At 32.3% G+C, this 25,413-nt stretch overlaps 4 protein-coding genes across 6 annotated transcripts; 2 read left to right on the forward strand and 2 right to left on the reverse strand.

The window, feature by feature from the left end:
* Positions 1-418: 418 nt before the first annotated feature.
* LOC147808288 (uncharacterized) lies at positions 419-4,058 on the reverse strand. The gene is made up of 2 exons (XM_087166974.1): positions 3,276-4,058; positions 419-547 (listed from the first exon to the last, which is right to left on the reverse strand). The coding sequence occupies exons 1-2, from the start codon at positions 4,056-4,058 to the stop codon at positions 419-421; spliced, it is 912 nt and encodes a 303-aa protein (XP_087023100.1).
* A 3,104-nt stretch (positions 4,059-7,162) lies between these two features.
* On the forward strand, positions 7,163-9,363 carry LOC147808289 (uncharacterized). 2 transcript variants are annotated; one of them, XM_087166664.1, is made up of 3 exons: positions 7,163-7,359; positions 8,622-8,768; positions 8,926-9,353. In XM_087166664.1, exons 1-3 carry the CDS (start codon positions 7,209-7,211, stop codon positions 9,048-9,050), a joined length of 423 nt encoding a protein of 140 aa, XP_087022790.1. In that variant the 5' UTR covers positions 7,163-7,208; the 3' UTR covers positions 9,051-9,353. The 2 variants fall into 2 exon arrangements, with proteins under 2 accessions (XP_087022790.1, XP_087022788.1); XM_087166662.1 differs by lacking the exon at positions 7,163-7,359 and adding an exon at positions 7,479-8,547 and having other exon boundaries at positions 8,926-9,363.
* A 4,118-nt stretch (positions 9,364-13,481) lies between these two features.
* Positions 13,482-17,122, reverse strand: LOC147808290 (uncharacterized). The gene is made up of 2 exons (XM_087166975.1): positions 16,340-17,122; positions 13,482-13,610 (listed from the first exon to the last, which is right to left on the reverse strand). Exons 1-2 carry the CDS (start codon positions 17,120-17,122, stop codon positions 13,482-13,484), a joined length of 912 nt encoding a protein of 303 aa, XP_087023101.1.
* A 3,104-nt stretch (positions 17,123-20,226) lies between these two features.
* LOC147808291 (uncharacterized) lies at positions 20,227-22,427 on the forward strand. Of its 2 annotated transcripts, none has more exons than XM_087166666.1 (3): positions 20,227-20,423; positions 21,686-21,832; positions 21,990-22,417. In XM_087166666.1, exons 1-3 carry the CDS (start codon positions 20,273-20,275, stop codon positions 22,112-22,114), a joined length of 423 nt encoding a protein of 140 aa, XP_087022792.1. In that variant the 5' UTR covers positions 20,227-20,272; the 3' UTR covers positions 22,115-22,417. The 2 variants fall into 2 exon arrangements, with proteins under 2 accessions (XP_087022792.1, XP_087022791.1); XM_087166665.1 differs by lacking the exon at positions 20,227-20,423 and adding an exon at positions 20,543-21,611 and having other exon boundaries at positions 21,990-22,427.
* Positions 22,428-25,413: the final 2,986 nt, after the last annotated feature.

Consider the following 25,413-nt stretch of genomic DNA (forward strand, 5'->3'; position numbering starts at 1 on the left):
CACCAAGGGTTTACGAAATGCCACTCTCCCATAAATGTACGCTGCATGAAGTTCTCTTTGAACAGTTCTTGTTGAAACGGGGTCCTGAAGATGACTGTTCATGTCTGATGTTATCTCGGATCACGATTGCTTGTGTTTTCGAGCTACTACGCGCTGCAAGACACGTCTATCCCTATCATCAAGCTTTGACTTTCGGCCACTGTTTTGCTTTGAAGACTTTGTCTTACCTTCTTTCATGTATGCTGTCATAACGGCTGATACAGTATTTCTTGCAAACCCCAAAAGGTTTGCTGTTTCTGTCACAGATGCTCCACTTAAACGCGCCCCAACAATCATCTCTCTTTGGAATTCTGACAGGTCAGACATTTCACCTTATAAAAGCTAGTTAGATAAACTCATGCAACACAGGTGACTAATGTTAAGAGACTGATAGCTTCCTCTTCACTCTCACTAGGTGGCAGACTTCTGTTGCAGGTGGCGTGGCTGTACTGCAGGTGTGAAATAAGCCACACTTTTTCACAGGTGCTCGTATTATTTTGTCATCCATCTGTATATTCAAACAAACAAAATGCAAAGAAATAATAATAATAGAAATACTTTGTCATGAAATACTTTTCCTCCTTCAGTATTCATATTTATATTAACACAAATACAAAACAGTAATTATAAATTCATAATAAGAATAATATAAAAATACTTTAAATTATTATGATGTAAATGCATCTAAAATGCCTGCTGGTGAAAAAAAAAAAAAAAAGAATTCTAAAAAAATTATCAAACAGCAACGGTCGCCATAGCAACGCATGCGATAACGACGCATGCGCACTGTTTACTATTACTCATGAACATAGTTGAAAAGTGTGACGTCCAAATAAGGTGAACACGCCATCAAACCCAAAACAACACCCGTTTTGCCAATGGATGATGAATTAGGAGGACAGAAAAAAGTATTTTTGAGCACCCTATGCCAGAAAATATAACAAACAGCTTGAAATTTGTTCCGATAACTTTGATTGCAATTTTTTGCAGTAACTGCATAAAATTTCATTCACCAGCTTATTATTTATGAAAATATGACCCTTTTTATGAAAAAAAACAACTTTTTTTTTCTACAATTTTCGAGGTACTCAATAAAATTAAACAAAATTTTTAGAGTAATTTTTATTGAGTTATAAAATTATAATTCTGAAAATTGCGCTAGACGAGAGTACCCAAGTTCAATTCTTGATGGTCCCATCAAACTGTTTGATGGTTTATGTTGGTTTCAGTGTGATTCATGATGGTCCAACATCGTTTGATGGTCACCATCATCCAACTATTTCCATTAAGTGTTCCTGGGTTTTTATATGCAACAAACTTCTATCGTGGAATGATGGAAAATGCTACTTTAATACTATGATGGTTATCAAGAGACTCTCATGGTTTCATGGTTGATTCTCATGGTCTAACAAACCATGATGGTCTAACTAAACATTTCCATGATGGTTTAATGTGAATTCTTTTTGGTTCTCAGGAATATATCATTAAAAAATTTGGATTCTTTATGTTGGACCGTCATAAATCGGTCCGAAATCCTACATTAAGATGATGGTTGTTCATGATCGCTCTAAGATTTGGTTTCACGGATAGTATGATGGAAATTCATGATGGCTCAACATGAACAAACCATCAAAACATAGGTTGCTATTATGTTGGACCATCATAAATCAGATCGAATTCTTACATTGAAGTGATGGTTACTTATGTTGGTTACCATCAAAAAATATAATGGTTCATAATGTAATCATGGATGTTTACCATCAGATTATGTTGGTCCATAAATGGAAAACCATCAAAAAGTTTGACTTGGGGACTTAAAGTTGTTCTTTTATGCAGCCAATCACGGGGTAAAAATGAATTTTTTTCCTCTTAATATTGTAGTGAAACTTATCTGATAACTACTGAAGAAAGTTCGATTAGAATATCACGAAAGTTTAAGAAGTTTCTAGTAATTCTCTAAAATGTTTTTGATTTTTTTTAAATGAAGCTCTAAATAATAAGGGTTTTTTGCATTGATTGCATTTTCTATGGTAAAATAAAATTTAATAAAAATGATAATACCGCACGGCAATCGTCCGTACTCCTAAATGGAATGGTATTTGCAAAGAAAACATCTGAAAGAAATTTTATATTTAAGAGAGATGATCATCCACAATGTTGATCTTGCTTAATAATACGCAATAAAATTTACGGAAATCACTTTATCATTTAGAGCTAGACTTTGTCGGCCGCTCCATTTTCGCCAAATTACAGTCCCTGGCCATATTATGAGTCGCACTGTAGGATTTTATGTCAAATTATAATTATCAGTCGATGTTATACAGCTGTATAATCTTTACTCGAATGAAACCGGTTTAAACATGGAGGACTTAGTGACTCGACAGACATAACGTGATTCGGTCACCATTTACTCCACGGGGAGCCTTCAGTTGGTGGGGATCGAATCCACGACCTCTTGCACACGAACTCAGTGCCCTACCAGCCAGACTTTGTCGGCCGCTCCATTTTCGCCAAATTACAGTCCCTGGCCATATTATGAGTCGCACTGTAGGATTTTATGTCAAATTATAATTATCAGTCGATGTTATACAGCTGTATAATCTTTACTCGAATGAAACCGGTTTAAACATGGAGGACTTAGTGACTCGACAGACATAACGTGATTCGGTCACCATTTACTCCACGGGGAGCCTTCAGTTGGTGGAGATCGAATCCACGACCTCTTGCACACGAACTCAGTGCCCTACCAGCCAGACTTTGTCGGCCGCTCCATTTTCGCCAAATTACAGTCCCTGGCCATATTATGAGTCGCACTGTAGGATTTTATGTCAAATTATAATTATCAGTCGATGTTATACAGCTGTATAATCTTTACTCGAATGAAACCGGTTTAAACATGGAGGACTTAGTGACTCGACAGACATAACGTGATTCGGTCACCATTTACTCCACGGGGAGCCTTCAGTTGGTGGGGATCGAATCCACGACCTCTTGCACACGAACTCAGTGCCTTCATTACAACCCCATAAATTATGTCTATCGTTACTGCAAGAAATACATTTATTTTTCTTATTACACGATTCATTCAATAAACCTGACGCCGTTGATATGCGATTCTTATTTTGTTTATTCGAATTTTCGCCGCCACTGCTACGCTTTGAGGAGGGGAAGGGGAAACATTCTGAAACACGTGTTATAGACGAACTCAAGGCCGTGGCTTTTTCTCGGCTAATTACTTCTGTTTTTAAAATATCTAGGATCTCTGATACTTTCCACTCATCATCATCGCTATATTTTTTAGTTATTTCTAACACTATGTCTGAGGGAAGTAATTTAATAAGTATAGGACAGAGTAAAGCCCCATAATTTTCCTGATTAATTCCCAAAGAATCTAAATTCCTTATTTCAGTTTGACAAGAATCAAAAAGTTTTCTTAATGAAAAAATATCTGTTAATTTTTCTACTGGGGTTAAACTCAACAATTTATTCAAATGAGAGTTAATTATCAACGTTTTCTTGCCAAAGCGTTCTTTTAAAGTTTCAATTGCTGATACATAATTATTATTTGTTAAACTGAATCCTTTAATCGCATCTGAAGCTGATCCCACTAAATATGTTTTCAAGTAATTTTCAACATTCGACAAATCAGTGTTTTTATCTATGGCAGATTCGAACTGATCGTAAAATCTTTGCCAGTCTGAAGTATCGCCAGAAAATTTCTCCATAGTTAAAAGAGGCAGTTTCACAAATGAAGTTTCGTTTATTCTCATATTTATCTTCGGTTCGGAAATGTTCGAATTTAACTCAGGAGACACTACCGAAGTCGAAAGTTTTCCTATTTTTCTTTTTAATCTGCTTCTACTTCGTATAATATTTGTCAAATATTCATCACACTTTATAATTTCTGCATCGATTTCATTTACATCCGTAATACCCATCTGAATTTCGAGATCAATTTCTTTCAATTGTTCTTGTTTTAACATTAATTCAGACACTAACTCATGCAATTCATCTATCATCTTGATATATGTTTTCGATTTTGGTCCATAACTTAGTTGTTAATGACCTTATCGTAGTACGGTTTTGTTTGGATTTCTCCATCTTAATATATAAACGAACTACTTATACACTTAAAGTCACTATTCTATGAAACTAAATTTCTAATTGAAAATAAGCAAGAAATCTCTTAATGGCGGTCCCTGTTCGGGCGCCATAAAGTGTTCAATCTAAAATGAATTCTTGCTTTCTATATGAATAGTGGAAAATGTTCCACTTTCCTTTAGACCGCCAATTTGATTATTCATAAACCTTTATTGGTTTTAATTGCAAATAGATGAAAATGAATTTACATTGAATGGTAAATGATGATTATAAAGTGATGAAAATATTGAGTTAGGTAATAGCGCTCCATAGCGCGTCTCTTATTACATTACTTCTACGGTTTTCAGGTTTTTGAAAAATAAAAAGTTATTACTTCTGTTCCGTTGTCTGTCTGCTTATTTATATGCATCTGTGGGTTTCTTTGTAATTACGAAGCTACTGTTGCACAATTATGGTTACGCTTTGATTCGAACCCTATTTTAAATAGAATTAGACTGAAAAACAAGACGAGACAGCGGTAAAAAATTATAAAATACTACTGGGCTGCGCCCCCTGCTCGCTAACGCTCGCCAACTCGGGGAGTTGTAATGAGGCTTTTTTTTGTCGCCGTATAAGAGAAATATATATATATATATAGATAACGTGCCGAATATGTCTTCCCACAAGTAAACAGTTAATAAAAAATTTTCTTTGTTTTTTGTTCGAAAGTTTTTTTTTAATCATTTAACACAGTGAAGTATAGCTTTGTTTTGCATGGAAAAAACAAGTTCTGGTAAAATCATCGTACTTGGCGGTAGTGATATTTCCAGTAAAAAAAAATCCATAATGTTGGTAATAGGATCAAAATATACGGTATTTAAGCATTCATTCAGTCATTTTTCCATTCGGATCGAAACAAAAAATTCTGGTTTTAAAAAATAAAGCTCTTATTGCTACACATTTAGTAAAAATACAAAACTGAAAATTAAGTTTAACCAAATAAATATTCTTTATGCTGCGATCTAATGAATCATGATAAAATCAAACAGCAAATCATAAACCGTATTTTTTAGTTAATTTTCCCAAAAGTTATTACACGAGAGCTTCGGTAAAAATTACCGTGCTTTTTGACGATCCCATAGAGCCAAAAATATGGTAAATATTACCAAATTCTGATAGTTTTGACCATACTTTTTTTCTCAGTGTAATATCCAATCATAAGATATTTTTAAAACCAGAAGATTAACCTTTTAATGGGCCATTTATTTCTAGTAAAGGTAAATTAAAAAATTTTTGGAATTGGAATAGTTATAAGAATAGTAATTGATATAAGAAAGAAGAACTAATTTAGTTTATAAAAATGCCATTTTTTTGGTTGTAAGTATATTTAACACGACCTATTAGGAACTTATTGCCTTTTATTTTTCTTTATTTATAAAATAAAATTTAAAAATGCTACCATCTTCAAAAGTAATAATGCATTTTATAACTTTTATACATTTTCTTAAACTAACAAATGGTTGTCAATGTTATTCAAAGGCACTTCAAAAAAGCTGAAGTTATTGACAAATGGAAACGTAAATTTAAAGTGGTAAAAAAGTTTCCCATAGACTTTAAAAATTGGTGGTAAGTATACTTACCACGGCTTTAGAAAGGGTTAAATATTATCAAAATATTCAGTTTCGTTTTTTTCTTTTATAAATTCTTTGATATCTGTAAAAGGACTTACTCCATGAAATAAAACACTATGAAATTAGACTCCATACATGAAAAAAAAAATTAAAACTGGAATTCGAGTTATTTATCAGGAATGGAGGAACAAAAGACAATAATAATGTAAACATTACATGTTTAGAAGACAATTTCGAAACAAAAGCAATTTATCTTCATCTGATGTCTCTAACTTGATTTATGTTTGTATTTACCTACTACAACTACATTTCGGTTAATTAACCAATAAAAGGTAAGTTGAATGTCTTTTGCGATTCTGTTTTCTTTAATAAAACGAAATAGGGCATTACAATAAAGCTGAGCCGATACGTCTCAAAATATCTATATTCTTTAATGATCGTGATAATCGTGACAGTATTTAAAAATATATTTTCGATGTATCGTAAACACTATAAATCCGTGATAATTCCGTTTATCAGGATGAGAGTTCTTATTACCACGCATTTAATATAGAAAACAAAACTGAAAATTAAATTTAACGGAATAAATATTTCTATGTTTCAAGGCATTGTGATGGGAGCTTTGTCACATTCAATAATAAAATAGATGAGTTCTGATTTGTTCAAAAATTAATAAATATTACTTTGAGAGAATTCTTATTCAAATTCTGAACATTAAATATAACACATTTTTTGTCAAAAAATTTTACTATAATGTATGAAATATTTAAAATAATAAAAATGAAACTAAAAATTCAAATGGGAATAACATCATCTTATTAAAACGTAGAAATTCTGATTCTTTCATTCTTTTGAAAAGCATTTAATATGTTACACTAGTTTACTTTTATTTCTATCAACAAAACATTCAAATATTTAAATGCTATTCCTCATTCGCTGAGAATGATGATTTCGCGCGCAAAAAGGAAGGACCTAACAAATGTAAACTTATTTCTCATGGGCTAAGAAGGATGATTTCGCGCGCAAAGGGGAAAAGCTATCGCTATGACGTAAAATGGGTGGGGCGAGAGGACTTTTTATCATATTTTTTAACGACGACGACCTACTAATATCTTTCTCAGACAAAGTTAGATGTAGGTTGTGACGTAATCAAAGGCGAAAATTTTTTTTAGCGTTGCTGTGGAGGCTTTTCGAGTTAGATTCTGAAATGCAATTATAAAAATAATCCTCTAACGGTTTTTTTTTCACCCTCAGATTTATATATAAATAGAGGGAAATTTAAATAGCATTTTATTTCTATGTGCTCTTGGCAGTTGCTCATGAAATTATTCTTTTTCTAATAAGTATTTCTTAAAAAAACATTAAATAAAATATCTAATTTAATTTATTCTTCATTTTGGTTAATTTTTAAGTAACAGATTTTGCTAATTTAATTTAATTTTATTTATTATTTTCGTTATGGAACACCCAAGTTCTCCTCAACCCTCAACATCGGCTGCTACTGACGTGGATTCTGGTATTGAGGTAAATTCTCGAACTAATTCCTCACATTCACCTAGACGTTTAGAAATTGAACTGCCGCTTTTTGTCCAGCCCTTCCTTCGTTCAGGTATGAACCAGAGGGCTTGTCGCTGGTTTTTTTTGTCATTTTTATTACCAAAGCTCGAAATTCTTATCGAATTCTTTACTCCTCGGAGTAAAAGAATTGCTTCTGGTTCATATAATCGTAATGATATTGATATCGGCTTCATTGTTGTAGAATTAACTGTACCGATGAAGAATCTCGAACTGAAAAAAAAACTTGAGGATGATTTAATTATTGTGAGCTCACCATGCATATGTGAGTATATTAAGAATTTCAATGCTTTGTATGCTTATGTATCTAATGCTAGTAGAGGAGTACCACTTAATCACTTTACTCCATATATGGTTGCCGAGAAACTAACCTTTAGCTTTAAAATGTTCACTGACTTTGCTCTTGCTCGTAATATTACTAACCCGATGACTTTAACTTATGAATATTCAGAAATATGCAATGAAACCACCACATTTCATGATGAGTTCACACAACATTTTGAAAATTCAAAATTATTTGTCGCGATGGCCGATCGTTTGAAGCATGCGGGGGCTGCGACGAAAGTTGTTCTTTCGTATGCTACAGAAATGATTTCACGGATCTCAAATGTTAATTATTTAATGAAAGAGATCAATGAAATAATTTCAAATTATTCTCAATTGGACATAGAGATTAGAGTTCAACATTATGCCTATGCAACATTATTAATTAAATTATATGGTCGAGTGAATTTGATGAAATTAGTCATAAACGCGTTAAATTCTTTTCAAAATGCTAAACCTAAAAATAGATGGCTTGCTTTGGTTGGGGATTTCGACGCGGGTAAATCAACATTAGCGGGAGGATTTAAAGATTTGTTTGGGGGTGTCACTATCAATATTAATTTAAAAGATGATACCCGCAGGATGTTTCAATTGGGAATGGCGATTGGCCACCGATTTGTAATTTTTGATGATGTCCGTGATATTGGCATTAAAAATTTAGATGATAATATGAGGGACTATTTGGACGGACATCACGAAATTATTTTGGAGCGAAAAAACCGGGATCCCGTCACACAATATTTTCCTCCGGGAATGATAACATCTAATTACTTATCTTTTCCGGAGGCACTGATGAGAAGAATTAGAATTATAAAATTAATCGCCCAACCGTCATTCTACAGAGCACATAAAGATTATTTTGAGGCCATCCGGTTCAATAAAACTACTCTTGTTGTCCGTAAGTATATATTAATTCCCTTGAATCAGTTACTTAAATATTTATTTGGTTAATAATAATTTTTTTTTTTAAAGTGATACATGAGCTGAACTTATTAACATTGGAAGGTGTGGATAAAGAGAAACTTGACACAGCTCTTTGGTATAACACTCGAGAATGGTTTAATGCTGAACATGAGAGTTGTACATATTGTAATGAAAACGATGTTGAAAATTTTGAAGGTAACAAAATATTTATTTATTTATATACTTAATATATATAGTTTTATTTCAGTTCCGAATTTAATATATAATTGCCGGTTTTCGCCATACTCTTGTTCTTGATTGTGTCTCATTTTTGTTTTAATATTTTCTATTTAATATTATGAATTTATTTTAGTGCCGAACACCTCCACACAGCCCGGGCAGGTGTCCATCTGCCCCGGGGAGACTCAAAATAACATCTTAGAGACCGAGCACACCTTCTCCGAGACGAGTCCTGTGTCATCAAATGTTTCTAGTTAACCACCCTTAAAAAGATGTCTGCCATTAGAGTAGTGGCACATTTCTGCAAAAGCAGTTGCGTAATTAGTTCAATCAAATTAACTGTGAAAGAAGCTAATAAACAAATCAACTCCATTATACCAAATGATGCAAAATAGGCCAGCACAACAATCAGTGTGTTACGGCTAGTAAAATCTACATATATATTCCCACTATGGTTTTTGGATATTGTTTTAATATTACTGAGACTCAGATTTTAATATTTCAGAATGCTCTCAGCAGAAGAAAATGTAATGTTTTTTTTTATTAAAGTCTTTAACATAGTTAATATTTTATTCTTTAGCATGCTTTTGTTTCACGAGTATCTTTATATGAGTATTTTCTTTTTAAAATTCTTTTGTTATGCTGGCATTCCTAAATTAAATTCTTGAATTAATTTAGTATTAAAATAATTTATCGTTTTATTTCATATTTTTATTTTAATTTATTTAATATTTATTTTTCAATCATTTTTTTTAAATATTTGTTCACATACTATTGCTAAAAAAACCTGGTTAAAGTCGTAAGATCTTGCTGCAATACAATAATTAGCTAAAAATTTAAATTTTCGTGATTTTCGCGATCTATATATTACACTGACTAATAAGATGGAAATAATTATAGTTACATGATGATTGTTAAAAAAATTTTTAAACTTTGGGTAATCTAATAATTGGGTAATTTTAGAAATGTTTACAAAAAATTGGTACTTGATTCTCTGAAGTTAAAAAATTCACAAACCATCATCAGCTTTGCAGTAATATAAAACAAATATACTGGCCAAGCAGTCACGGCGAAGGTTTGTCTTGATGTACTGAATGCCTTGATGATTCTCCGCAATATATTCAATGTTTGAATTTTAATAGCTTTTAAGTACCCGGGTTTCTCCTTCACACACTTCAAGTCAAAACAGAACGGTTTTTAGCGAAAATAAACTTTTAGATTTTATTACTTAGTTTTACTTTTTTTTTTCTTTCCACCAAGCCCCGAACTTACTGTATATACTTAGTTTTACTGTATTTTGGCGAAAGTAGAGCGGCTGGCATAGTCTGGTGGGTAGGGCACTGAGTCCATGTGCAAGAGGTCGTGGATTCGATCCCCGCCAACTGAAGGCTCCCCGTGGAGTAAATGGTGACTGAATCAGAGTTATGTCGTAAAAAACCTCATTATGATTTGTAGTTTTAAAGTTTTTGCATTCGTCATTGTGTATTTTGCATTCAGATTTGTCAGGATCTGATGGAATTTCTGCCCACATAATTTTAAAATCTTTAACTCTCAGGCTCAGTTGTAGAGCTTAATCTTCTGCTGGACATACCTGTCAAAAATAATAATTAATTACATTCTATAAATACCTAAAAATACTCTCACTCACTGATTAAAAATAACATTACTAAATACCGAAAATGCCGGTACTATAGAGTGACGCAAAGGGTAAAATGAAAGTTGAAGTGAATATAAGAGAAGAAAGCCTTTTTTTTTTTTTTTTTTTTTGTTTCGCAGTTGAAGGATATTGGCGACTGAGTTTTGTTTGGAATATTTCGTTTGTTGCTAGTGGTGATATAATAAAAGTAATTTTAATATTATACTATACTAGATGGTATTTTTTTAAATTCCGTTTTTTCATATTTTATTTATATTTAAATCGTGTAATTTAAAAAATAAAAACAAATGCTAATTTTCTGAAAAATCAAATTCGTGAATTATTAAAAGAACTGCAGTGTGTCTAATAATTTCGTCTAATTACTACAATATAATAATACAATATCTGATATAATAAATATTATATACTTATATAATATATCGTATGTATTAAATCCTCGATCTCATACACGAGGGTAAACAAGTGTTCATACTTTTAATGCTTTCATACAGACTAACAAGTGTGTTGAAATGTAGCCGAACGAAAAAAAGAGGAACATTATACGTTTTTAGTTCATTCTGTTTGTTAATAATTGTTTTGTGTGTAATTTGTTTTGTAATGAAAAGAGATTTTTAAGTTAGAATTCTTAAATTGTGAAATGGATGAAACTTATTTCTTATGCTGAACTAAAACAAGATTGTAAAAATACATCACTGAAACTCAAAATTATACCGAGCAAGATATTTAAATTGATTTCAGATTGTAAACTTAAAGCTGAAAATTGGTGAGTTGGCAAAGCAGAAAATTTACATTTTCTTCTATAGTGGGATGATTCAAATTGATGTTTACCAGCAGCTAATTTAAATAATTCGATGCACAAAACATGTAATTTTCGAGTTAGGGGAGCTTAATGCATCATGCATGGGATTTCAGAAAGTTGCTTTTGACTTGAAAGGACTCCAATAAATCAATGCAAAATAAATCGGATATTTGTTTTTTTTTTTGTTGAAAAAACGTAACAGAGAAATCCTATGGACACATTCAATTTATATTTAAATATTTGTGTGCAAATGAAATTTGGAGAAATGTTTAGATAAAATATACCGAGTTACATTTAAAGCTGGTTTAACTTTTTTGCAGTTTTAAAAATATATGTGCTTAACACTAAACATACCAATACTTAATGTTCACCTATTTCTACCGTAGCTAGTCAAATGACCAGCTACGGTATTTTCTTGATTGAAAACATGAAATTCTTGATTGAAAACATGATTCTTGATTTAAAACATGAAATATGGATGTTAGAAAAGAAATAAACTAAAAAAATCTATTATATTTAAACAAAATTGTATATTGCCAATTTTTATGCATTACAAACACAAAGAATAATAATTTTTAATTCATTACTCAACGCATTTTTTACATTATACAGGGTGTTTCCATCGTACATTTTCCACAAACATATTTATTCTACTTATTACTATTTCTATAATTCTTATAATTATTCCTATATTTAATATTATTTTTTCTAACTTGTGCTGTCTTAATTGTTTCGACATTTTTCTGGGTGAAAACCAACAGTTAAATTAAAAATCAAGTAAAGCTATCAAAATAAAATATAATCTACTTACCAAAACATTTAGTTTTTGTCACTTCTTCTGACACAAAAATGCCCATCTAAAATTTTTGGCACTTTCTTGAAATTTGAATTTACAGTTTATCTGACTGAACTCACTACCCAACAGTCTTTGCAGAAATGTGCAACTCATCGAATGCAATACGTTGAACACGCATTACATCGTAATTTCTGATCTTATAACCTTATAACGCAATAAATTGTACTCCCAGTCAAATGACCAATTGTGGTTGAAATAGGTATACGTAGAAATAGGTGTAGGCAGAAATAGGTAATAGATACAGATGGGTGACAAAATAATACGAACACCTGTGAAATATCAGAAAATCTTTATTAATAGGGAGTTGGACCACCCTTTGACGGAATTACAGATTTAATACGACGTGGGATCGATGCATAAAGGTCATGGACAACGTTTAAAGGGATATTAAGCCATTTCTCTTGCAAAGCAGCCTCTAATTCCAAAAGATTTGATGGAGGTGGGAATCGGGAACGAAGTTTAGACTCCAAATATTGCCACAAATGTTCAATAATATTTAAGTCCGGAGACTGAGTGGGCCAGGCGAGATGCTCAACTTCATTGTCATGATCTTCGAACCATGTTTAAACGCACCTAGCGGTGTGGATAGGGGCGTTGTCGTCTTGAAAAATCGGTCACTCTCCAGGGAATACAGTCTGTACAAAAGGATGAACATGATCCGCTAGAACGCTTAGATAGTCATTAGATTTGATTCTCCCATGCAGACGTACTAGTGGCCCAAGACCACGCCAAGATATTGCACCCCAAACCATAATGGAGCCACCTCCATGTTTCACAGTTGGTAAGAGGCATTCAGGATCAAACGCTTTTTTAGGTGATCTCCAGACATAAACGCGTCCGGTGGTCTGAAATAAGGTGAAGGATGATTCCTCGGACCATATTACCTGCTGCCACTGCTGTGGGGACCAGCCTTTGTGACCTCTACACCACTGACTGCGCTTGAAAGCATTGGTTGCTGTCACCAAGGGTTTACGAAATGCCACTCTCCCATAAATGTACGCTGCATGAAGTTCTCTTTGAACAGTTCTTGTTGAAACGGGGTCCTGAAGATGACTGTTCATGTCTGATGTTATCTCGGATCACGATTGCTTGTGTTTTCGAGCTACTACGCGCTGCAAGACACGTCTATCCCTATCATCAAGCTTTGACTTTCGGCCACTGTTTTGCTTTGAAGACTTTGTCTTACCTTCTTTCATGTATGCTGTCATAACGGCTGATACAGTATTTCTTGCAAACCCCAAAAGGTTTGCTGTTTCTGTCACAGATGCTCCACTTAAACGCGCCCCAACAATCATCTCTCTTTGGAATTCTGACAGGTCAGACATTTCACCTTATAAAAGCTAGTTAGATAAACTCATGCAACACAGGTGACTAATGTTAAGAGACTGATAGCTTCCTCTTCACTCTCACTAGGTGGCAGACTTCTGTTGCAGGTGGCGTGGCTGTACTGCAGGTGTGAAATAAGCCACACTTTTTCACAGGTGCTCGTATTATTTTGTCATCCATCTGTATATTCAAACAAACAAAATGCAAAGAAATAATAATAATAGAAATACTTTGTCATGAAATACTTTTCCTCCTTCAGTATTCATATTTATATTAACACAAATACAAAACAGTAATTATAAATTCATAATAAGAATAATATAAAAATACTTTAAATTATTATGATGTAAATGCATCTAAAATGCCTGCTGGTGAAAAAAAAAAAAAAAAAGAATTCTAAAAAAATTATCAAACAGCAACGGTCGCCATAGCAACGCATGCGATAACGACGCATGCGCACTGTTTACTATTACTCATGAACATAGTTGAAAAGTGTGACGTCCAAATAAGGTGAACACGCCATCAAACCCAAAACAACACCCGTTTTGCCAATGGATGATGAATTAGGAGGACAGAAAAAAGTATTTTTGAGCACCCTATGCCAGAAAATATAACAAACAGCTTGAAATTTGTTCCGATAACTTTGATTGCAATTTTTTGCAGTAACTGCATAAAATTTCATTCACCAGCTTATTATTTATGAAAATATGACCCTTTTTATGAAAAAAAACAACTTTTTTTTTCTACAATTTTCGAGGTACTCAATAAAATTAAACAAAATTTTTAGAGTAATTTTTATTGAGTTATAAAATTATAATTCTGAAAATTGCGCTAGACGAGAGTACCCAAGTTCAATTCTTGATGGTCCCATCAAACTGTTTGATGGTTTATGTTGGTTTCAGTGTGATTCATGATGGTCCAACATCGTTTGATGGTCACCATCATCCAACTATTTCCATTAAGTGTTCCTGGGTTTTTATATGCAACAAACTTCTATCGTGGAATGATGGAAAATGCTACTTTAATACTATGATGGTTATCAAGAGACTCTCATGGTTTCATGGTTGATTCTCATGGTCTAACAAACCATGATGGTCTAACTAAACATTTCCATGATGGTTTAATGTGAATTCTTTTTGGTTCTCAGGAATATATCATTAAAAAATTTGGATTCTTTATGTTGGACCGTCATAAATCGGTCCGAAATCCTACATTAAGATGATGGTTGTTCATGATCGCTCTAAGATTTGGTTTCACGGATAGTATGATGGAAATTCATGATGGCTCAACATGAACAAACCATCAAAACATAGGTTGCTATTATGTTGGACCATCATAAATCAGATCGAATTCTTACATTGAAGTGATGGTTACTTATGTTGGTTACCATCAAAAAATATAATGGTTCATAATGTAATCATGGATGTTTACCATCAGATTATGTTGGTCCATAAATGGAAAACCATCAAAAAGTTTGACTTGGGGACTTAAAGTTGTTCTTTTATGCAGCCAATCACGGGGTAAAAATGAATTTTTTTCCTCTTAATATTGTAGTGAAACTTATCTGATAACTACTGAAGAAAGTTCGATTAGAATATCACGAAAGTTTAAGAAGTTTCTAGTAATTCTCTAAAATGTTTTTGATTTTTTTTAAATGAAGCTCTAAATAATAAGGGTTTTTTGCATTGATTGCATTTTCTATGGTAAAATAAAATTTAATAAAAATGATAATACCGCACGGCAATCGTCCGTACTCCTAAATGGAATGGTATTTGCAAAGAAAACATCTGAAAGAAATTTTATATTTAAGAGAGATGATCATCCACAATGTTGATCTTGCTTAATAATACGCAATAAAATTTACGGAAATCACTTTATCATTTAGAGCTAGACTTTGTCGGCCGCTCCATTTTCGCCAAATTACAGTCCCTGGCCATATTATGAGTCGCACTGTAGGATTTTATGTCAAATTATAATTATCAGTCGATGTTATACAGCTGTATAATCTTTACTCGAATGAAACCGGTTTAAACATGGAGGACTTAGTGACTCGACAGACATAACGTGATTCGGTCACCATTTACTCCACGGGGAGCCTTCAGTTGGTGGGGATCGAATCCACGACCTCTTGCACACGAACTCAGTGCCCTACCAGCCAGACTTTGTCGGCCGCTCCATTTTCGCCAAATTACAGTCCCTGGCCATATTATGAGTCGCACTGTAGGATTTTATGTCAAATTATAATTATCAGTCGATGTTATACAGCTGTATAATCTTTACTCGAATGAAACCGGTTTAAACATGGAGGACTTAGTGACTCGACAGACATAACGTGATTCGGTCACCATTTACTCCACGGGGAGCCTTCAGTTGGTGGAGATCGAATCCACGACCTCTTGCACACGAACTCAGTGCCCTACCAGCCAGACTTTGTCGGCCGCTCCATTTTCGCCAAATTACAGTCCCTGGCCATATTATGAGTCGCACTGTAGGATTTTATGTCAAATTATAATTATCAGTCGATGTTATACAGCTGTATAATCTTTACTCGAATGAAACCGGTTTAAACATGGAGGACTTAGTGACTCGACAGACATAACGTGATTCGGTCACCATTTACTCCACGGGGAGCCTTCAGTTGGTGGGGATCGAATCCACGACCTCTTGCACACGAACTCAGTGCCTTCATTACAACCCCATAAATTATGTCTATCGTTACTGCAAGAAATACATTTATTTTTCTTATTACACGATTCATTCAATAAACCTGACGCCGTTGATATGCGATTCTTATTTTGTTTATTCGAATTTTCGCCGCCACTGCTACGCTTTGAGGAGGGGAAGGGGAAACATTCTGAAACACGTGTTATAGACGAACTCAAGGCCGTGGCTTTTTCTCGGCTAATTACTTCTGTTTTTAAAATATCTAGGATCTCTGATACTTTCCACTCATCATCATCGCTATATTTTTTAGTTATTTCTAACACTATGTCTGAGGGAAGTAATTTAATAAGTATAGGACAGAGTAAAGCCCCATAATTTTCCTGATTAATTCCCAAAGAATCTAAATTCCTTATTTCAGTTTGACAAGAATCAAAAAGTTTTCTTAATGAAAAAATATCTGTTAATTTTTCTACTGGGGTTAAACTCAACAATTTATTCAAATGAGAGTTAATTATCAACGTTTTCTTGCCAAAGCGTTCTTTTAAAGTTTCAATTGCTGATACATAATTATTATTTGTTAAACTGAATCCTTTAATCGCATCTGAAGCTGATCCCACTAAATATGTTTTCAAGTAATTTTCAACATTCGACAAATCAGTGTTTTTATCTATGGCAGATTCGAACTGATCGTAAAATCTTTGCCAGTCTGAAGTATCGCCAGAAAATTTCTCCATAGTTAAAAGAGGCAGTTTCACAAATGAAGTTTCGTTTATTCTCATATTTATCTTCGGTTCGGAAATGTTCGAATTTAACTCAGGAGACACTACCGAAGTCGAAAGTTTTCCTATTTTTCTTTTTAATCTGCTTCTACTTCGTATAATATTTGTCAAATATTCATCACACTTTATAATTTCTGCATCGATTTCATTTACATCCGTAATACCCATCTGAATTTCGAGATCAATTTCTTTCAATTGTTCTTGTTTTAACATTAATTCAGACACTAACTCATGCAATTCATCTATCATCTTGATATATGTTTTCGATTTTGGTCCATAACTTAGTTGTTAATGACCTTATCGTAGTACGGTTTTGTTTGGATTTCTCCATCTTAATATATAAACGAACTACTTATACACTTAAAGTCACTATTCTATGAAACTAAATTTCTAATTGAAAATAAGCAAGAAATCTCTTAATGGCGGTCCCTGTTCGGGCGCCATAAAGTGTTCAATCTAAAATGAATTCTTGCTTTCTATATGAATAGTGGAAAATGTTCCACTTTCCTTTAGACCGCCAATTTGATTATTCATAAACCTTTATTGGTTTTAATTGCAAATAGATGAAAATGAATTTACATTGAATGGTAAATGATGATTATAAAGTGATGAAAATATTGAGTTAGGTAATAGCGCTCCATAGCGCGTCTCTTATTACATTACTTCTACGGTTTTCAGGTTTTTGAAAAATAAAAAGTTATTACTTCTGTTCCGTTGTCTGTCTGCTTATTTATATGCATCTGTGGGTTTCTTTGTAATTACGAAGCTACTGTTGCACAATTATGGTTACGCTTTGATTCGAACCCTATTTTAAATAGAATTAGACTGAAAAACAAGACGAGACAGCGGTAAAAAATTATAAAATACTACTGGGCTGCGCCCCCTGCTCGCTAACGCTCGCCAACTCGGGGAGTTGTAATGAGGCTTTTTTTTGTCGCCGTATAAGAGAAATATATATATATATATAGATAACGTGCCGAATATGTCTTCCCACAAGTAAACAGTTAATAAAAAATTTTCTTTGTTTTTTGTTCGAAAGTTTTTTTTTAATCATTTAACACAGTGAAGTATAGCTTTGTTTTGCATGGAAAAAACAAGTTCTGGTAAAATCATCGTACTTGGCGGTAGTGATATTTCCAGTAAAAAAAAATCCATAATGTTGGTAATAGGATCAAAATATACGGTATTTAAGCATTCATTCAGTCATTTTTCCATTCGGATCGAAACAAAAAATTCTGGTTTTAAAAAATAAAGCTCTTATTGCTACACATTTAGTAAAAATACAAAACTGAAAATTAAGTTTAACCAAATAAATATTCTTTATGCTGCGATCTAATGAATCATGATAAAATCAAACAGCAAATCATAAACCGTATTTTTTAGTTAATTTTCCCAAAAGTTATTACACGAGAGCTTCGGTAAAAATTACCGTGCTTTTTGACGATCCCATAGAGCCAAAAATATGGTAAATATTACCAAATTCTGATAGTTTTGACCATACTTTTTTTCTCAGTGTAATATCCAATCATAAGATATTTTTAAAACCAGAAGATTAACCTTTTAATGGGCCATTTATTTCTAGTAAAGGTAAATTAAAAAATTTTTGGAATTGGAATAGTTATAAGAATAGTAATTGATATAAGAAAGAAGAACTAATTTAGTTTATAAAAATGCCATTTTTTTGGTTGTAAGTATATTTAACACGACCTATTAGGAACTTATTGCCTTTTATTTTTCTTTATTTATAAAATAAAATTTAAAAATGCTACCATCTTCAAAAGTAATAATGCATTTTATAACTTTTATACATTTTCTTAAACTAACAAATGGTTGTCAATGTTATTCAAAGGCACTTCAAAAAAGCTGAAGTTATTGACAAATGGAAACGTAAATTTAAAGTGGTAAAAAAGTTTCCCATAGACTTTAAAAATTGGTGGTAAGTATACTTACCACGGCTTTAGAAAGGGTTAAATATTATCAAAATATTCAGTTTCGTTTTTTTCTTTTATAAATTCTTTGATATCTGTAAAAGGACTTACTCCATGAAATAAAACACTATGAAATTAGACTCCATACATGAAAAAAAAAATTAAAACTGGAATTCGAGTTATTTATCAGGAATGGAGGAACAAAAGACAATAATAATGTAAACATTACATGTTTAGAAGACAATTTCGAAACAAAAGCAATTTATCTTCATCTGATGTCTCTAACTTGATTTATGTTTGTATTTACCTACTACAACTACATTTCGGTTAATTAACCAATAAAAGGTAAGTTGAATGTCTTTTGCGATTCTGTTTTCTTTAATAAAACGAAATAGGGCATTACAATAAAGCTGAGCCGATACGTCTCAAAATATCTATATTCTTTAATGATCGTGATAATCGTGACAGTATTTAAAAATATATTTTCGATGTATCGTAAACACTATAAATCCGTGATAATTCCGTTTATCAGGATGAGAGTTCTTATTACCACGCATTTAATATAGAAAACAAAACTGAAAATTAAATTTAACGGAATAAATATTTCTATGTTTCAAGGCATTGTGATGGGAGCTTTGTCACATTCAATAATAAAATAGATGAGTTCTGATTTGTTCAAAAATTAATAAATATTACTTTGAGAGAATTCTTATTCAAATTCTGAACATTAAATATAACACATTTTTTGTCAAAAAATTTTACTATAATGTATGAAATATTTAAAATAATAAAAATGAAACTAAAAATTCAAATGGGAATAACATCATCTTATTAAAACGTAGAAATTCTGATTCTTTCATTCTTTTGAAAAGCATTTAATATGTTACACTAGTTTACTTTTATTTCTATCAACAAAACATTCAAATATTTAAATGCTATTCCTCATTCGCTGAGAATGATGATTTCGCGCGCAAAAAGGAAGGACCTAACAAATGTAAACTTATTTCTCATGGGCTAAGAAGGATGATTTCGCGCGCAAAGGGGAAAAGCTATCGCTATGACGTAAAATGGGTGGGGCGAGAGGACTTTTTATCATATTTTTTAACGACGACGACCTACTAATATCTTTCTCAGACAAAGTTAGATGTAGGTTGTGACGTAATCAAAGGCGAAAATTTTTTTTAGCGTTGCTGTGGAGGCTTTTCGAGTTAGATTCTGAAATGCAATTATAAAAATAATCCTCTAACGGTTTTTTTTTCACCCTCAGATTTATATATAAATAGAGGGAAATTTAAATAGCATTTTATTTCTATGTGCTCTTGGCAGTTGCTCATGAAATTATTCTTTTTCTAATAAGTATTTCTTAAAAAAACATTAAATAAAATATCTAATTTAATTTATTCTTCATTTTGGTTAATTTTTAAGTAACAGATTTTGCTAATTTAATTTAATTTTATTTATTATTTTCGTTATGGAACACCCAAGTTCTCCTCAACCCTCAACATCGGCTGCTACTGACGTGGATTCTGGTATTGAGGTAAATTCTCGAACTAATTCCTCACATTCACCTAGACGTTTAGAAATTGAACTGCCGCTTTTTGTCCAGCCCTTCCTTCGTTCAGGTATGAACCAGAGGGCTTGTCGCTGGTTTTTTTTGTCATTTTTATTACCAAAGCTCGAAATTCTTATCGAATTCTTTACTCCTCGGAGTAAAAGAATTGCTTCTGGTTCATATAATCGTAATGATATTGATATCGGCTTCATTGTTGTAGAATTAACTGTACCGATGAAGAATCTCGAACTGAAAAAAAAACTTGAGGATGATTTAATTATTGTGAGCTCACCATGCATATGTGAGTATATTAAGAATTTCAATGCTTTGTATGCTTATGTATCTAATGCTAGTAGAGGAGTACCACTTAATCACTTTACTCCATATATGGTTGCCGAGAAACTAACCTTTAGCTTTAAAATGTTCACTGACTTTGCTCTTGCTCGTAATATTACTAACCCGATGACTTTAACTTATGAATATTCAGAAATATGCAATGAAACCACCACATTTCATGATGAGTTCACACAACATTTTGAAAATTCAAAATTATTTGTCGCGATGGCCGATCGTTTGAAGCATGCGGGGGCTGCGACGAAAGTTGTTCTTTCGTATGCTACAGAAATGATTTCACGGATCTCAAATGTTAATTATTTAATGAAAGAGATCAATGAAATAATTTCAAATTATTCTCAATTGGACATAGAGATTAGAGTTCAACATTATGCCTATGCAACATTATTAATTAAATTATATGGTCGAGTGAATTTGATGAAATTAGTCATAAACGCGTTAAATTCTTTTCAAAATGCTAAACCTAAAAATAGATGGCTTGCTTTGGTTGGGGATTTCGACGCGGGTAAATCAACATTAGCGGGAGGATTTAAAGATTTGTTTGGGGGTGTCACTATCAATATTAATTTAAAAGATGATACCCGCAGGATGTTTCAATTGGGAATGGCGATTGGCCACCGATTTGTAATTTTTGATGATGTCCGTGATATTGGCATTAAAAATTTAGATGATAATATGAGGGACTATTTGGACGGACATCACGAAATTATTTTGGAGCGAAAAAACCGGGATCCCGTCACACAATATTTTCCTCCGGGAATGATAACATCTAATTACTTATCTTTTCCGGAGGCACTGATGAGAAGAATTAGAATTATAAAATTAATCGCCCAACCGTCATTCTACAGAGCACATAAAGATTATTTTGAGGCCATCCGGTTCAATAAAACTACTCTTGTTGTCCGTAAGTATATATTAATTCCCTTGAATCAGTTACTTAAATATTTATTTGGTTAATAATAATTTTTTTTTTTAAAGTGATACATGAGCTGAACTTATTAACATTGGAAGGTGTGGATAAAGAGAAACTTGACACAGCTCTTTGGTATAACACTCGAGAATGGTTTAATGCTGAACATGAGAGTTGTACATATTGTAATGAAAACGATGTTGAAAATTTTGAAGGTAACAAAATATTTATTTATTTATATACTTAATATATATAGTTTTATTTCAGTTCCGAATTTAATATATAATTGCCGGTTTTCGCCATACTCTTGTTCTTGATTGTGTCTCATTTTTGTTTTAATATTTTCTATTTAATATTATGAATTTATTTTAGTGCCGAACACCTCCACACAGCCCGGGCAGGTGTCCATCTGCCCCGGGGAGACTCAAAATAACATCTTAGAGACCGAGCACACCTTCTCCGAGACGAGTCCTGTGTCATCAAATGTTTCTAGTTAACCACCCTTAAAAAGATGTCTGCCATTAGAGTAGTGGCACATTTCTGCAAAAGCAGTTGCGTAATTAGTTCAATCAAATTAACTGTGAAAGAAGCTAATAAACAAATCAACTCCATTATACCAAATGATGCAAAATAGGCCAGCACAACAATCAGTGTGTTACGGCTAGTAAAATCTACATATATATTCCCACTATGGTTTTTGGATATTGTTTTAATATTACTGAGACTCAGATTTTAATATTTCAGAATGCTCTCAGCAGAAGAAAATGTAATGTTTTTTTTTATTAAAGTCTTTAACATAGTTAATATTTTATTCTTTAGCATGCTTTTGTTTCACGAGTATCTTTATATGAGTATTTTCTTTTTAAAATTCTTTTGTTATGCTGGCATTCCTAAATTAAATTCTTGAATTAATTTAGTATTAAAATAATTTATCGTTTTATTTCATATTTTTATTTTAATTTATTTAATATTTATTTTTCAATCATTTTTTTTAAATATTTGTTCACATACTATTGCTAAAAAAACCTGGTTAAAGTCGTAAGATCTTGCTGCAATACAATAATTAGCTAAAAATTTAAATTTTCGTGATTTTCGCGATCTATATATTACACTGACTAATAAGATGGAAATAATTATAGTTACATGATGATTGTTAAAAAAATTTTTAAACTTTGGGTAATCTAATAATTGGGTAATTTTAGAAATGTTTACAAAAAATTGGTACTTGATTCTCTGAAGTTAAAAAATTCACAAACCATCATCAGCTTTGCAGTAATATAAAACAAATATACTGGCCAAGCAGTCACGGCGAAGGTTTGTCTTGATGTACTGAATGCCTTGATGATTCTCCGCAATATATTCAATGTTTGAATTTTAATAGCTTTTAAGTACCCGGGTTTCTCCTTCACACACTTCAAGTCAAAACAGAACGGTTTTTAGCGAAAATAAACTTTTAGATTTTATTACTTAGTTTTACTTTTTTTTTTCTTTCCACCAAGCCCCGAACTTACTGTATATACTTAGTTTTACTGTATTTTGGCGAAAGTAGAGCGGCTGGCATAGTCTGGTGGGTAGGGCACTGAGTCCATGTGCAAGAGGTCGTGGATTCGATCCCCGCCAACTGAAGGCTCCCCGTGGAGTAAATGGTGACTGAATCAGAGTTATGTCGTAAAAAACCTCATTATGATTTGTAGTTTTAAAGTTTTTGCATTCGTCATTGTGTATTTTGCATTCAGATTTGTCAGGATCTGATGGAATTTCTGCCCACATAATTTTAAAATCTTTAACTCTCAGGCTCAGTTGTAGAGCTTAATCTTCTGCTGGACATACCTGTCAAAAATAATAATTAATTACATTCTATAAATACCTAAAAATACTCTCACTCACTGATTAAAAATAACATTACTAAATACCGAAAATGCCGGTACTATAGAGTGACGCAAAGGGTAAAATGAAAGTTGAAGTGAATATAAGAGAAGAAAGCCTTTTTTTTTTTTTTTTTTTTTGTTTCGCAGTTGAAGGATATTGGCGACTGAGTTTTGTTTGGAATATTTCGTTTGTTGCTAGTGGTGATATAATAAAAGTAATTTTAATATTATACTATACTAGATGGTATTTTTTTAAATTCCGTTTTTTCATATTTTATTTATATTTAAATCGTGTAATTTAAAAAATAAAAACAAATGCTAATTTTCTGAAAAATCAAATTCGTGAATTATTAAAAGAACTGCAGTGTGTCTAATAATTTCGTCTAATTACTACAATATAATAATACAATATCTGATATAATAAATATTATATACTTATATAATATATCGTATGTATTAAATCCTCGATCTCATACACGAGGGTAAACAAGTGCAGATCGGGTTTAGTCGCGTAAAAACAATAAAGCTGTAAAGTATCTCCTGATAACTAAGATTTTGTATGGAATCTTACAGTGCGTCTAATAGTTTGACCAGGGACTGTCTATATGCTATATTATTCATCATTTCAAAAAAAAAAAAAGAAAAATAGTGAAGAACCGATAATCAGGAGTTTACTGTATTTTTTCCAGCAATCAAACAAGTTGTGACATTATCAGTCTCGCCTTCTTCACTGTTGCTAAGTTAAATCTGATAGCTTTTTTTTCTTCTCACATTTTTTTTTTTTTCTCCGCTGAAAATTTAAAAATATACTTCCTAAGAGTGGTCATTGAGAAGCAGCTATTATTTATGCACTGAATCTAAATTGTTCTTATTCCTAAGAGAAGCAGAATAAATTTTTTAAATAAATAACTTCTGAATTATAAACCATACATAACTTATAGGATTAATATACAGTCCCTGGACAAATTATTATTTTCTTTTCAAACGGCAGGCACTAAACTTTTTTCTTTGCCTAAGAAGATGCCGGAGTTGTTACTCATTTAACGTTACCCAGTGGGCACCTGTGAACCAAAGTCACGGAGGCGAGCAACATTACCCACGCCACACACCTGTTTAAAAATCACACGATTTAGAACTTTTTTTTGTTTTATAAACCGTAATCAATTGTGGTTTTGTTATTTTTACTGTTTTAAATTAAAGTATGTTAATATTTGCGATGACTAAAGTGTAGAGATGCAAGAACAAACGATGTATTTGTTTTTATATATTGTTGGAGTGTTATGTTACTTCTCTGAGCTTATTGAATTAACATAATTAAATTTCGGTCTTGTGTTGGCAACAGGCATATTTTTTTTACAGATAACGTAAGTGACGTTATTCATTGTGCGTACCATAACTAAATTTGTATAAAAATCATATATTGTTAAAAGTAGTCGTCACTTCACTAATTCACGTTTACTATGTTGTTGTATACGGATGATGTACCTTAGGCTGTATTACAACTAATTATTTTTTCAGTTGTTTACTGTATCGAGACGGAACTGCATTTGATAAAAAATATTTTTTCGTCGTAAAAGTTATCACCATCCCCTGTGCGTGCTCTGACAACAAATGCATTACCATAAATAAATTTTTAAAAAATTGCAAGACCATGCGATTTATGGCATAAAATTCTCCAGCATGCTCGTCGTATTTCATGGTGGTTCTGCCGGATTTTTGCTGCTTGAATAATTTTAAATAAAACTGCAACCTTGTTTTACCCTTACAAAAAAAATAACGTGCTTTTGAGGTTGACAGATGTAAAAAATTTCCCAGAAGTATGAAATGTTCAACGCCAAAAATAACTTAGTTAATGAACAACAATTTCACAACTTCATTTACAGTTCATAAAATGAACGGCATGTATAACTGAGCAATACTTTTAGTTG

This window comes from Parasteatoda tepidariorum, chromosome 6 (genome assembly GCF_982258835.1).
Source record: "Parasteatoda tepidariorum strain Cologne lab strain chromosome 6, Ptep-v5.0, whole genome shotgun sequence".
NCBI classification, from domain to species: Eukaryota; Metazoa; Arthropoda; class Arachnida; order Araneae; family Theridiidae; genus Parasteatoda; species Parasteatoda tepidariorum.

Coding starts and splice junctions, on each gene's coding strand:
- LOC147808288 (XM_087166974.1), bottom strand. CDS start 4,058: ATGATAGATGAATTGCATGAGTTAGTGTCTGAATTAATGTTAAAACAA. Junction 548..3,275: donor TAGATATTTTAAAAACAGAA/GTAATTAGCCGA, acceptor TTGAATATACAG/ATGGATGACAAAATAATACG.
- LOC147808289 (XM_087166662.1), top strand. CDS start 7,524: ATGAAGAATCTCGAACTGAAAAAAAAACTTGAGGATGATTTAATTATT. Junction 8,548..8,621: donor TAAAACTACTCTTGTTGTCC/GTAAGTATATAT, acceptor TTTTTTTTAAAG/TGATACATGAGCTGAACTTA. Junction 8,769..8,925: donor CGATGTTGAAAATTTTGAAG/GTAACAAAATAT, acceptor AATTTATTTTAG/TGCCGAACACCTCCACACAG.
- LOC147808290 (XM_087166975.1), bottom strand. CDS start 17,122: ATGATAGATGAATTGCATGAGTTAGTGTCTGAATTAATGTTAAAACAA. Junction 13,611..16,339: donor TAGATATTTTAAAAACAGAA/GTAATTAGCCGA, acceptor TTGAATATACAG/ATGGATGACAAAATAATACG.
- LOC147808291 (XM_087166665.1), top strand. CDS start 20,588: ATGAAGAATCTCGAACTGAAAAAAAAACTTGAGGATGATTTAATTATT. Junction 21,612..21,685: donor TAAAACTACTCTTGTTGTCC/GTAAGTATATAT, acceptor TTTTTTTTAAAG/TGATACATGAGCTGAACTTA. Junction 21,833..21,989: donor CGATGTTGAAAATTTTGAAG/GTAACAAAATAT, acceptor AATTTATTTTAG/TGCCGAACACCTCCACACAG.